The 13,895-nt window shown below is 45.2% G+C and overlaps 1 protein-coding gene across 1 annotated transcript in view; it reads left to right on the top strand.

Moving 5' to 3' along the window:
* The window catches only part of XYLT1 (xylosyltransferase 1), a 296,218-nt gene extending 284,279 nt beyond the window's left edge, over positions 1-11,939 (top strand). Inside the window, exon 12 of the mRNA XM_020281516.2 lies at positions 6,322-11,939. Within this exon, the coding sequence (XP_020137105.1) occupies positions 6,322-6,644 (323 nt within the window). The 3' untranslated portion in view covers positions 6,645-11,939. The remainder of the gene's footprint in view (positions 1-6,321) is intronic.
* The last annotated feature ends 1,956 nt before the right edge of the window (positions 11,940-13,895 follow it).

Below are 13,895 nucleotides of genomic sequence, written 5' to 3'. Positions count from 1 at the left end.
GCATCCTGTTGCGGGGGAAATATTACAGGATAAATCATAATTATGATGCATTTATTTAAAGTTCAAGAGCAGACAAAGCCAGCTATATACTATTTCGGGATTCGTGTGTCCATAGAAAGCTCTGAGGAGATGAAGGGCATTATTGACATGAAATTCAAGACAGTGGTTTCCACTGCTTACGGAGAGCAGGGAGACGGCTGGCTGGCTCCTAACATACCTGCCTTTTTTTTTTTAACCCATTCGTAGAGTTTACTTTTATGCTTCTTTTTCCTCCTTTCTACCTTCTTTTATCAAGGGGAATGTCTTTCTCTATCCTCAAATCCTACCTCCACGTGTAACCACTGCGAACAGTTTGGCATGCATACTTCCAGGGGGGTTTCAGGTTGAGTAGTTGTGACCAAGACTGCACAGCCCACGAGCCAAAAATATTTACTATCTATCAGCACAGCTTAACGTAACACGCATCAGAGAACACAAAAACTTCGCTGAGTTCTAAAAAATGGAATAATGCATTTTGCAGTGAAACTTGCTTTTTTTACTTTCTGAGTCAGTCTGTGTAAAGCTACCAGCTGCAACATAGTCCATTGGGTTAAGGAACCACCGTCTGTCTGCACCCCCTTTGGTGTATCGATGATGATGATGATGCTGATGGTACCAATATTGCTGCAAAAAGATTCTTATACATAAAATTATTCATATTCCTGCAGATACATCCATCAGACTTCTAGAAATAGGGTTTCAGAGTCTCTCAGTGTTTGGAATTGTTCATCTCCATCTACCAGATCACAAACGTGAAATCCAGAAACACATTCCAGACCTTCTTAGCTGAAAAGAGTTCTTGTTTGGGTTCCATTTAGCCAATGATGCAAAGGGAGGGAGACACAGACCTGGGGAAGAATCCCTGAAGTCCTAGGAAAGGGGTCTTGAAGTGAACTCTCAGCTTCTGCAATGTCTCCGTGCTGAGCAAGCAGGAGGATGGAGACCTGTAGTTTTCTTGAGAGGGAAGCACGCCCCTCCATGCCCCTATGAACCAGGCAAAAGACAGCCCCTCCAGAGCTAGCCGGGCCACAGCCCACCCACTAGGGCCCCCTTGATTAGGTGCACATCTTGGTGTCACTAAGGATTTCCAAAGCCAGACATGGAGTAGAGGGATGTAATTGACCACATCTTGGTTGCTTCATGTGCACCTGAGGACGGAACAAAGGAACACTCCTGAATCCACCCCTCTACCCTGGCAAAATAGCCCAGCGCCATGCATTGGGTCCCGATTTTTCCAATGTTCTCTGCTGGAGTTTCTGAGGAAGGCACAGTTCTTTCCACCCATGCCCAGGGTGACCCGAGGGTCATTTTACCCCACGGGGAGCGGCCCTCCTGTCGTCGGTAATTGTATTTGTTAACGATGTTCCGATGACAGGGAACACGGAGGTGGGAGCAATGCAATTTGTAAAATGATTCATCAAGAGTAATTTGCTATTGATGCGTCCCTGGTAATCTCACGAAATCTGATGAGGTGGAATTGAGGAAAATTTAATTATAGAGACGAGCATCGTGAGCTGATATTGTAATAGCATTTCCCACATTAACTTCATTTCCCATAAGGGTTTTTTGCATCAACCACAGTATTTGGTTCCCAGTGTTCGAATGTTTGTCAGCTGCTCCTTTCACTTTGAATGTCCTGCCATTTGTCTGTTTGGGTTCCCCCCAGCCCCCCAGCTTCTCTGCAGAATGGAGGCATCCAGACCTGCGCCAAGGGCAGCAGGCTCTGGTCTTCGGCAGATGGAGCTGGGGCTGCCCACCCTGACCGCCGGCGCTAGAGAGGGGTGGGCTGGGACCAGTTTCTAAGTGTGGTGTGCCTTGCGACTACCAGGGGAGAAAGCAGCTTTGCCGAATCCCAGCAAGGCAGAATCTGTGTTCGATGTATATGTTCTTTCTCCCGCTTGTCACTTTCCAAACCATAGATCCCCTCCACTCCCTGGGACGTTGGTCATTGGAAGAATGATGTCCTTGTCCGTTAGTCAAGGCACATTTTGAGTTCAGCTAGTATTCTCATTGCTTTTAGAGGCACAGAAAAATGGTTTTGCTTCCTCCTCCTTCCCCACTCAGGACCACACATACTAGAGGAAAATAACCTGGTAAATTATCCCAGTTCTCCTGGTTGCCATTGATGGCGGCAGCTGCTGTCAGGAAGCTTGGTCTGGTGATCATCACTGCATCACCTCGGAGGGAGGTTCCTTCTCATCCCGGCTATCTCGGCTGTAGCAAAACCCGACTCCAGACTCGCTGTCCGGTCTTCTTAAAAATATATATGCTTATATTTAGCAATAAAATTAGCAATGAGTGGGGACTCCTTAAAAAGTAGAAGGGTCTAGCTTCTTTCCTTCGCCCCAAACTCCTACGCTTTCTGCTTCTGCATTTTGAAGCCCTGGGAAGTCGTAACGGTCCCTCTTGTGTGCCCGTTACTTTACAGTTCTCGTAGCACATGGGACTTCTGTTTGAGCCTCTTGCCAGCCCTGTGGGACTGACTGGGGGCAGGATGGGTATCCCCATTATACAGAGGCGGAAACCAAATCTTTAAAAGACTGGCTCCCAGCTAGAAAAACAGAAACAGGAACCTTGCTGTAACTTCCCAGTGGTGGATGCATCTCCAGGAGAGCACTGGCTCTGGCGTCAGCCAGTCCTGGATTTAACCCCAGATCTGCCTCTAACTATAGCTGCTTCTGTTTTCTCATCTGTAAAATGGGTATGATAAAACCAGCCCTATAAGGGTGTCTGTGTGTGAGGATTACAGACTAGTACCAGCAGTAATAATTGCAGGTAAACTTTTTCAAGCCCTTAGTAGATCTGAGGTGCCATTTTAAGCACTCTATATGAATCAACCTGTTTGATCCTGACAAAGCTATGAGCACGGTATTAGTACTTTATTCATTTTATTGGTGAAGAAACTAAGGCATAGGGCGTTGAAGTCAGAGGTCACACACCTGGCATGTGGGGCGTGGGGATTCGAACCCAGACAGCCTGACTGCAGTGCCTGGGCTCCTGCATGAAGCGTGTCTCAGAAGCTGGTGTGTTGTAGGGGCCCAGCAAGGCAGAACTGTTACGAAAGCTAGTTTGACCACCCACCCCACCCCACTCTGGTCCAAGCTTCATGCCCCACGCATTGACTGGGCTGCCGGGAAGCAGAAATCCATGACTTACCATGGCAGACACTGAGCGCTGAGCGCTGACTCCTCGCCAGGCTCTCAGGCCAACAGACCTGTGTTCAGACCCTGGCTCTGACACTCGTTACCTGTGCGATTTGCGGAAAGGTGCTTAATTAGGCTTTGCACTTGCTATTCCCTCTGCCTGGAATTCTCTTCCCCCAGTTCTGTTTTTCTTTTTTTTCCTTTTTTTAAATTTTTTTATTTCAGCATATTATGGGGATACAAATGTTAAGGTTATGTATATTAAAAATATATTGCCCTTGCTGCCCTCCCCCTTAGGGTCAGAGCTTCAAGCATGTCCATCCCCTAGATGGTATGCATCACACTCATTATGTATGCATGTACCCATCCCCTCCCTTCCCCCCACACCTGCCCGACACCCGATAACTGTTGTTTCTGTATTTGCTGGTGAGTACATGTGGTGCTTATTTTTCCATTCTTGGGATATTTCTCTTAGTAGAATGGGTTCCAGCTCTATCCAGGAAAATACAAGAGGTGCTATATCACCATTGTTTCTTTTTTTTTCTTAAAATAATTTTATAAGTTATGCATATACAATGTACTCATTTATGTACTCACACACATTGCTTTTTTATAACCCACCACACACTGTTATGTACCTTGCATTTCATGAATATGGTATCTTTTTTTATCTTTTTTAAATTTTTTTATTTTAGCATATTATGGTGTTAAAACTGTTAAGGTTACTTATATTGCCCATCCCCCCTCCCCCCTCGAGTAAGAGCTTCAAGCATGTCCATCCCCCAAACGTTGTACATCTTACTTGTTGTGGTTGTGTATACCCATTCTCTCCTCCCCCCTCCCACCCTCCCGACACCCGATAAATGTTACTCCTATATGTCCACTTAGGTGTTGATCCCTTAATACCAATTTGCTGGTGAGTACATGTGGTGCTGGGTTTTCCATTCTTGAGATACTTCACTTAGTAGAATGGGTTCCAGCTCTATCCAGGAATATACAAGAGGGGCTATGTCACTATTGTTTCTTATAGCTGAATAGTACTCCATGGTATACATATACCACATTTTATTAATCCACTCATATATTGATGGGCACTCAGGCTGTTTCCACAACTTTGCAATTGTGCTGCTATAAACATTTGAGTGCAAGTGTCTTTTTCATAAAGTGGCTTTTGTTCTTTTGGGTAGATGCCCAATAATGGGATTGCCGGATCAAATGGTAGATCCGCTTGTATCGCTTTAAGGTATCTCCATATTGCTTTCCAGAGAGGTTGGACTAGTTTGCAGTCCCACCAGCAGTGTAGGAGTGTTCCTATCTCTCCACATCCATGCCAACATTTAATGTTTTGGGACTTGTTAATAAAGGCCATTCTCACTGGAGATAAGTGATAGCTCATTGTGGTTTTGATTTGCATTTGCCTGATAATTAGAATGTTGAACATTTTTTCATATGTTTGTTGTCCATTATTCTGTCTTGTTTTGGAAAGTTTCTGTTCATGTCTTTTGCCCACTTTTTGATAAGGTGGTTTGATTTTTCCTTGCTGACTTTCCTGAGTTCTAAATAGTTTATAGTTATCAGCCCCTTATCGGATATGTAGCTTGCGAAAGTTTCTCCCATTCTGTGGGTTGTCTGTTTGCTCTCGTGACAGTTTCTTTGGCTGTGCAGAGCTTTTTAATTTAATAAGGTCCCATTTATTTTTGTTGCTGCTGTGATTGCCTTTGGGGGTCTTCTTCATAAATTCTTTGCCTAGGCCCAATTTCTAGAAGAGTCTTTCCCATGTTTTCCTCTATAATTCTAATAGTTTCACACCTTAGGTTCAAATAGGTTACTGAGTTCAAATCTGAGTTGATTTTTGTGAGAGGTGTGGATCCTGTTTCAGTCTTCTATATGTGGCTAATTTTCCCAGCACCATTTATTGAATAAGGATTCTTTTCCCCAGTGTATGTTTTTGTCTGCTTTGTCAAAGATGAGATGGCTCTATGAGGATGGTTTTATATCTGGGTTCTCTGTTCTGTTCCACTGATCAATGTCCCTGTTCTTGTGCCAGTCCTAAGCTGTTTTAATTACTATAGCCTTGTAGTATACTTTGAAGTCTGGTAAATTGATATCTCCCATGTTGTTTTTATTGCCTAGGATTGCTTTTGCTATATGGGGTCTTCTCTGCTTTCATCCACAGCGTAAAATTAGTTTTTCTGTATCTGTGAAAAATGATGGTATCTTAATAGGGATTGCATCAACTCTGTAGGTCACTTTGGGTAGTATAGACATTTTAACAATGTTGATTCTGCTGACCCACCAGCGTGGTATAGTCTTCTACCTGTTTATGTCCTCTTGCTATTTCCTTCCTCAGGTCTGTTTGTTAATCAGCACTCATATGTCACCTCCCCAGAGAGGTCTCCCCTGCCCACCCCAGATAACATAAACACCATGTCCCCCTTTAACCCAGGAGTTGGAAAACGTTTTTCTGAAAAGGGATAAATATTCTCAGCTTTTCAGGTGAAATACATCCTCTATCTCAGATACTTAACGTATGCTATGGTGGCACAAAAGCAGCCATAGACAATATGCAAACAAATGAGTATAGCTATGTTCCAATAAAACTTTATTTATAAAAACAGGTGGTGGGTCAGATTTGGTACAAGGGCTGTAGTTTGCCCAACCTCTGCTCTAACTCAATACCTTGTTTATTTTTGTTCTCAATCTTTCTCCACTGGTTTGTAAGCGCCTTCCCTATCTTGTTCACTCCACCACCTAGAATAGAGCCCAGTTCCTAATAGGCACTATATATATATATATACACACACACACATAATTTATGGAGTAAATGCCTTGCAGATCATAGATGTTTAGTAAATATGTGTTGAATGATTGGCTTGTACAAAGTAGGTACTTAAAAATACATATTGAATGGACTATTAAAGATACTCCATAAATGTGTTGAATGAATAGAGAAACACGTCATGCCCTGAACAAAATGGGCTCAGTCCTTACCTGTAAAATGGGACTCCTAAAAGAACTTCCTCATGAAATTGTCACGTGAATTAAAACAGGTGATGTCCGGTGCAGCACCGAGCATACGCTAAGTAGCTGTCCAGGTGGTGGCTCTTCTAATCTGGAAACTGTTCCCTTTGGCTTTCAGAGGAGGCACTGAAGCTGCACAACGGGCCCCCGCGCAGCGCCTACATGGAGCAGAGCTTCCAGAGCCTCAACCCTGTCCTCAGCCTGCCGATCAGCCCCGCCCAGGTGGAGCAGGCTCGGAGGAACGCGGCCTCCACGGGCGCGGCCCTGGAGGGCTGGCTGGACTCGCTGGTGGGCGGGATGTGGACCGCCATGGACATCTGTGCCACAGGCCCCACTGCCTGCCCCGTCATGCAGACCTGCAGCCAGACGGCCTGGAGCTCCTTCAGCCCTGACCCCAAGTCAGAGCTGGGGGCAGTCAAACCCGATGGCCGGCTCAGGTAGCACTGGGTGCGAGCGGGGATCTCAGTGGGGAAGCAGCCGTAGGGGCTGCGGGGCCTGGGCCCCAGGGGCTGCCTTTTGTGCAAGGGGCTCTCCTGGCCATAGAATGGTGGGGAAGGCAGGTGAGCAGGCCAAAGCGGGGGGGTCTGACCACCTGCGTTTGGCAGGCTGGGGGTGGGATGGCTCGGTCCCAGCGCCGTGGTGGTCTCACCTATTCTGGTTGATCCTCAAGTCCTACAGGTTCCTCATCATCCCCTCCAATGACACGACCTCCCCTACTCCCCAGACCAGTGATTTTCAAGCTTTTATTTTGAGCAGCAGAACGTTGAGCTCAATAGCAGGCAGAAGTTCAAGGTGCAGATGCAATCCCAGCTTCTCTGGTTGAAGCTGAGGAACGTGACGTGTGAGGTTCCCTCTGGAAGCCCAGCCCACCGGGCGGTCCCTTTGCCGCGGGCCTCTCCTAAGGTACCTCGTCGGAACCCAAGGGCTCTGCAAAACCCACTTAGACCAGCACTGCCCAGACTGACAGTGGGTTTGCTTTCCTGCTCCACCCTTCAGCTTGTCTCTCTGCTCCTCTTGGCTGGGAGACCCTGCAATGACAAGTCCCTGAATGTCATGGTCATGGCCATTTCAAGGGAGGTAGCAGGCGTGAGAGGGCTCTGAGCCTCCCTGCAACCCTCCATGGGTTGAGCTATTCTCCTTAGTAATTGGATGAGCAGAAAAGCCTTTTGATGGGGTGCGGCCAAGGTCCACCCAGAAGTGTGATTGCCAACTATCCCGGGCCTCCCCGGCCAGGCTGCCACACAAAGCAGCAGAAACAAGACGATGCTGTGAGCATCCACCTCCTGGCAGCCAAGGGCATGACCTCTCTGGTCTTTGAAAATGCAATCTTAGGGGACCATGGCTACGAAACTCAAAAGACATCGCTTGTAGCCAGACAGCTCAGCCATACCTGTCACCTGCCAGAGCCCTTCAAATTTGAGGTCAGGCCCACAAAACTTTCCTAACTTGCACGCTCGATGCTCTTGGGAGTCACCAGATTTGGTTTTTAATTCCACGCCCTTCCTTTATCCACAGTGCCAACAGGCCCATACAAGTGGGAAGGTTGTTTTAAAAAATAGTGTTATTGAAATGCTTGAGTTACTGAAACCTACAAGGTTTCCTTGCCATGGGTGCCCCTTCCTCCTGTCACCCTACCTCCCGTGAACGACAGGGTTCCCTCGGAAGAGTCACACCCTGGTGGAGACCCCGTCCTGATACTTCTCTCCAGGGTGGGCTTGAAGGTACTTGTCACCCCATCCCCCGCCCAGCAAGGCAGGATGTCCTGTTGGCAATTGAGGACATAGAGAAGGGACACTTTAGATATTTATTATTTATATGTTTTAGTCAATGACTAATTAGTAGGTGCTGTTTTTTGCAGCTTGTCAATTATGTTATCTTACTAACTGGAGCCGCCTTTATTCACAAAAGGCCCCCAGCCTTTGCCACCCACTGCCCCCTGTCGTCTTTCTGTCTGCCCTCCACCCTCCAGGGACACCCTAGGAGGAAAGCTCTGACCCGCATCATCCACTGCTTGGCGGGCTGGAGCCTCGTTCTGTCTCACACAGGGTATGGCCTGCTCTGTCCCTTCATTTCCAAGAGTGTTGGAATCCCTGAGGCACCCTGGCCCAGGAATGGGGTTGGGGGCATGTGCTGACCACAGAGAGCTGGAGCCCTCCCTGCAACCATGACAGAGGGAAACTGGCCCCTTCCTTTACAGGAAAAGACTGGCCAGACCTAGCCATTGTCAACAGTGGTCCTAGGAGCCTCCGTGTGGCTCTCCCAGAAAGCCCGTACAACCTCTGAGGGGGCTGCCTATGGCCAGGGCTTCCCTTTCACTCTCCTTGCCAGTCACTAGGGCTCCGTGTTTTCAGCCATGGTAGGTCCCTGTGCAGAGTGTGAGCCTGCAGACTTCAAGACAGGGCCACACCCACTGACATTTCTGCCCTCTTTTCCATCCCAGAACCAGTGGAGAAAGGCAGAGCTGACTTGCTCTAGGGACACTCTCTTTCCCCTGAGGCTTCACTCCCCTCTTGCACTAATTTGGGGTATTCCTCTGGTTTTAGTCCAGATAATAATTTTGCAGATGTTACATTTGCATCAAAAAAAAAAAAAAAAAAGGAGGAGGAGGATTCCAAACAAAGCACGATTTAAGAAAAGGGGATGTTTTCCCAGGGAAAATAACTCCTTTTTTTTTTCCACATGCCTGAGAATGATTGATTTATGGGAGGCCATTGGTCAGGCAGCCTGGAGCTCTGGCTGCTTGAGAATTTCAAAGGCACAGGAGTGAAGTTTCTGGAAACCCTATTACAGCCAGCAGGGTACAGGGCCTAGGGCTGAGCCACTGACTAGATGCCTGGAAATTTAGGAAGAATTAGAGGTAGGACTTACGTGTGGGTTTGTGGAGCCAAGGAAATAGACTGGCACACTCGGTATGACTTCCTACCCCCCCAGTGACACTCAGGCGACAGCAAGCCATCCCAAATCCTACTTCCCCAGTCATGCATAAAGGAGGATGTGAGCAAAGCCCAAGGTCCTCATGTTTTAAGAAGTGCACTAGTTCCTTCCTTGGGAAGGGTCTTCTGGCTTTATTTCTCATTGTTGGTTTATCTTTTAAAATGCAAATAAAGGTTTGAGAGGATAAGCTAGACCATGCAACCCACCCCCAAAAGGGCAACTGCAGGTACTCTGGATGCCTGCCTGGGGGTGTGAGTACCATGCCTCCTCCTGGTTCTTTGGTTTACAAATACTAAGAGGATGGTGGCTGCACCCTTGGACTCTGCCAAGAAAGTACAGGAAAGCAGTAGCCACGGGGTGTGTGGCATGGACAAGGACCCCTTTTACAACCAGGTTCACTGAGGATTAGGGACACCCCTCCCCAGCAGCATCCCCGGGGGCACACTGGAAACAGCTGTCAACATAGCAAGGTACGTCTGCCCCGTTAAACCACACTCAACAGTGGGGGCACAAATGCGTGAAATGGCTGGTGAGAGACACTGCATCCAGGGGACCCATCCAGGAGGAACAGCTCCAGCGTGGCGTTGCATGTAAGAACGCAAGCACAGTGTAGTGAGATCTTCCAATTGGGTAAGGGAAGCCAGAAATCCAGAGGTCTTGTTGAAAATCTGATTTTTCAGTGTTGGTTATTTTTTCTTTCCACACACTGTGGTCAAAGAAAAATTCCACAGTTCCACTTTTGCACTGCCAGCAACCTCTGCTCTCTGGAGAGGTGGTTTAAAATGAGGTTAGGCGTTGCCCTGGTGGAGGAGGGAAAAAGCCGAACAAGAGGCTTGTTCGGCTCTCCTGGTCCCAAGACAGTTTGTGCTGAAGGGAAAAAGGAACAGAATTTGGAGATCTGAACTCTTACCCCTTAGACATCCAGAGGGCCACATCAAGTCAGGCAGAAATGGCAAAGACAGAGGGGCGGTGTGCAAAACAGCTGGGCTCTCTCCAAATCCCAAGTTTTGGCTGCCATCTTGCCACGTCTCTGGAAGCCTCTTCTGAACCCATGCAGAGCTGTGCTGGTTCACTGGATGTCCTCTTAGCTTCTGCCTCAGTTACCTTACTTTGCCCATGGGTCTACCACAGGCACTACCTCATTGTGTCTGCTGAGAAGTTTACCTGAGGGGGAATAAAGGTGTCCAAATCTGCTTGAGTTGAATGTACGATCTATGCAAATTCTCTCCCTCCCTCCCTTCTCTTAGAAGTATTATTTTTCTTACCTTACAAACAAGATACTGTATAGGACCCTCTTAAGACTGAGGAGGGCTTTCATGCGCCACCTGTGTCTATCCCTCACGTTGTCTTTGGTTCTTGTTCTTGCCAAGCCCCACGCAGGGAGAAAGTGGCCTCTCTTCCCTCGGCTGGGGATACTCCAACTGCCTACAGCCACCACCGGAAAACAGGTTCTGCACCTTGCCACCCCCATTCCTCATTTTCCTCCAACTTGCTTCTCCCATCCCCCCTTCCAAAAAAAAAAAAAACAAAAAACAGCCTTAGGTTTCTCCTTTTTGAAATGTGGCCTTAAAATTATTTTTGGGAAGCTGACCGTCTTCTCCCTCACATTTCCTCCCACCTCCAGAAGAAAGAGCATTGTGAAGCTTTTGTGGCAGCCTCCTAAGCCAGAGGCTGCCAATCTATAGTTGCAGATGTAGTAGAAATTGCTTACAAATGTCATCTTTAAGAAAAATGTCCTTATATTTTTCCTATGGGCAAAATAAAGGCTTGGGTGTTCATCTAAACCTTAGCCAACTCCTGAAGCACTCTCTTAGAGCATATTGCCTCTGTAATGGGCTGGCTTAATTACCTGCAGAGTGCTTTCCAAACCTCCCCTTCCCTCCCCCCAAGACTGGGTGACTTTGTGTACTTCCTCCAAGGATAAAACAGGAGGGTTTCTCAGTTTATCCTTTGTCCTTCCTGCTTGGAAAGTGATAGCACTAAATATTCCCAGCAGATGGGTAGTGTTCTCAAAGGGATCACCCTCTGCCTACCTTCAGACTCTACCCTTCCATCGCTCCAGTGCTGATGGAGGCCAAAGACAACCCCAGGGTTTTCATAGGAAATTCACTGGAATTGAGCGCAATTGTCTTTGTAGTCCTTTTGTCTTTTTTAAAAACATATTATGTTGTCAATAGCGTTTGTTTGGGTATTTGTTTTAGAGGCCTCACCATAAGTTATTACCATCCCCTTCATTGTTTTCAAAGATGTGGTGATATAGTTTTTAAAAATAACTATTTTGTTATAGATCATAATATGCATAAAACTGTACAGAAATATTTTGTATTGATTTTAAAAAAAAGAGAATCTGTAAATAAAGTTTAAAAAAAAAAGAGAATTCAAATGGCACACGCTGAAAGATGTAGATATTTTGCTATTTATTTAAAGGAGTATTTTAAAAGATATTGAACTATCAGAAATTGAACAATAATCAAAGTTCCAATCATTTGAAAGCTTTTCTTCGAAGTAGAATGTGACTCTTGGAAACAATTGCGTTACCTGCCCATTTTTGCACCTTTTCTGTCTTTTCATTTAGCAGAAAACAAGAACAACAACAACAAAAAAATTGTGCCTTAGCTGTATTTTTTTGTCTAGGGGAGTTTGTTTCTGTCTGACAAAGCAAAATTTTTTGCAGAAAACAGTGGATGTATTAAATACTGTATCATACCAAAAACACTGCAGGTGTATATAGATGCTTTCTGTCATACTGTGTTTTCAGATGCAGAATTTTAAAATTAAAAAAAATACTGTCTTTATGCAAAAGTGTCTGTATGGTGACTGGATGACTATATACTTTATCATCCAAACTGGGGTAATAGTTTTGATAGCTAAAGAAGGCATTGCGGCCACGGGCATAAATAGGGCTTCTCCTGGGAAAACCTGGATGTGTAGACATACTCCCTTGCAAAGTCTGCTGCCATCTCCCAACTGGATTATTGAAATACCCTCCTATAAGTGATTCATTCCACTAGTTGAGACACAAGTATATAATTTTAAACCCTTATCAAGGCAGGAGCAACATGGCAAATGAGAAACACCGCCAGCCAGAGTGTCTCTGCAAAGAAGATAGATTTTAGAAGAAAGTGGAAGAAATAACCAGACAAGCATACATCGAATAAGGGTCAAAAGAAGGGGTGCTTGAGACTACAGGAGACTCCAAAAGGACCTTTCCTTTTGGGGCCCTACAGCATACTGAGAGGTATATCTCCATTTCTATTCAACATAGGGCTGGAAGTCCTTGCTATAGCAATCGGACAAGAGAGCGGAATTAAGGGCATCCAAATGGGACTAGAAGAGATCAAATGCTTACTCTTTGCTGATGATATGATATTATATCCAGAAAACCATAGGATTCAACCAAGAGACTCCTGGAATTGATGATAAATGAATTCAGTTAAATCTCAGGATACAAAATCAGCACACCAAATCAGAGGCATTCATATACACGAATAACAGTCAAAGTGAGAAGCAAATCAAAGACTCAATTCCCTTCAAAATAGCAACAAAGAAATTAAAGTACCTAGGAATATATTTAACTAAGGAGGTAAAAGATCTCTACAGGGAGAACAATGAAACACTGAGGAAGGAAATAGCAGAGGACGTAAACAGGTGGAAAACCATACGGTACTCGTGGGTGGACAGAATCAACATTGTTAAAATGTCTATACTACCCAAAGTGACCTACAGAGTCATAGAAAAAATAATTTTATACTTCATATTGAACCAGAGAAGACCCCATATAGTATAAGTGATCCTAGGCAATAAAAATAAAATGGGTGGTATCAATTTACCAGACTTCAAACTATACTACAAGGCTATAGTAATTAAAACAGCTTTTCACTGGTGCAAGGAGAGAGACATTGACCAGTGGAACAGAATAGAGAACCCAGATATAAAACCATCTCATCTTTGAGACAAAAACATACACTGGGGAAAAGAATCCTTATTCAATAAATGGTGCTGGGAAAACTAGATAGCCACATGTAGAAGACTGAAACACAATCCACACCTTTCACCTCTCACAAAAATCAACTCACACTGGGTAACAGACTTAAACCTAAGGTGTGAAACTATTAGAATTCTAGAGGAAAATGTTGGAAAGATTCTTCTAGACCTTGGCCTAGGCAAAGAATTTATGAAGAAGACCCCCAAAGGCAATCACAGCATCAATAAAAATAAATAAATGGGACCTGATCAAATTAAAAAACTTTGGCACAGCCAAACAACCTACAGAATGGGAGAACAATTTTGTAAGCTACACATTCAATAAAGGGCTGATAACTAGAATTTATTTAGAACTTAGGAAAATCGGCATGGAAAAATCAACCCTATCAAAAAGTGGGCAAAGGACATCAACAGAAACTTTCCAAAAGAAGACAGAATAATAGACAAAAAACATATGAAAAAAAATGCTCAACATCCCAAATCATCAGGCAAATGCAAATCAAAACCACAATGAGATATCACTTATCTCCAGTGAGAATGGCCTTTATTCACAAGTCCCAAAACAATAAATGTTGGCGTGGATATGGAGAGAGAGGAACACTCCTACACTGCTGGTGGGACTGCAAACTAGTCCAACCACTGTGGAAAGCAATATGGAGATACCTTAAAGCAATACAAGTGCATCTACCATTTGATCCAGCAATCCCATTACTGGGCATCTACCCTAAAGAACAAAAGACACTCTATGAAAAAGACACCTGCACTCGAATGTTT

This window comes from Microcebus murinus, chromosome 19, assembly GCF_040939455.1.
Source record: "Microcebus murinus isolate Inina chromosome 19, M.murinus_Inina_mat1.0, whole genome shotgun sequence".
In the NCBI taxonomy this organism is placed as follows: domain Eukaryota; kingdom Metazoa; phylum Chordata; class Mammalia; order Primates; family Cheirogaleidae; genus Microcebus; species Microcebus murinus.
This window is presented reverse-complemented; position numbering and strand designations above follow the sequence as displayed.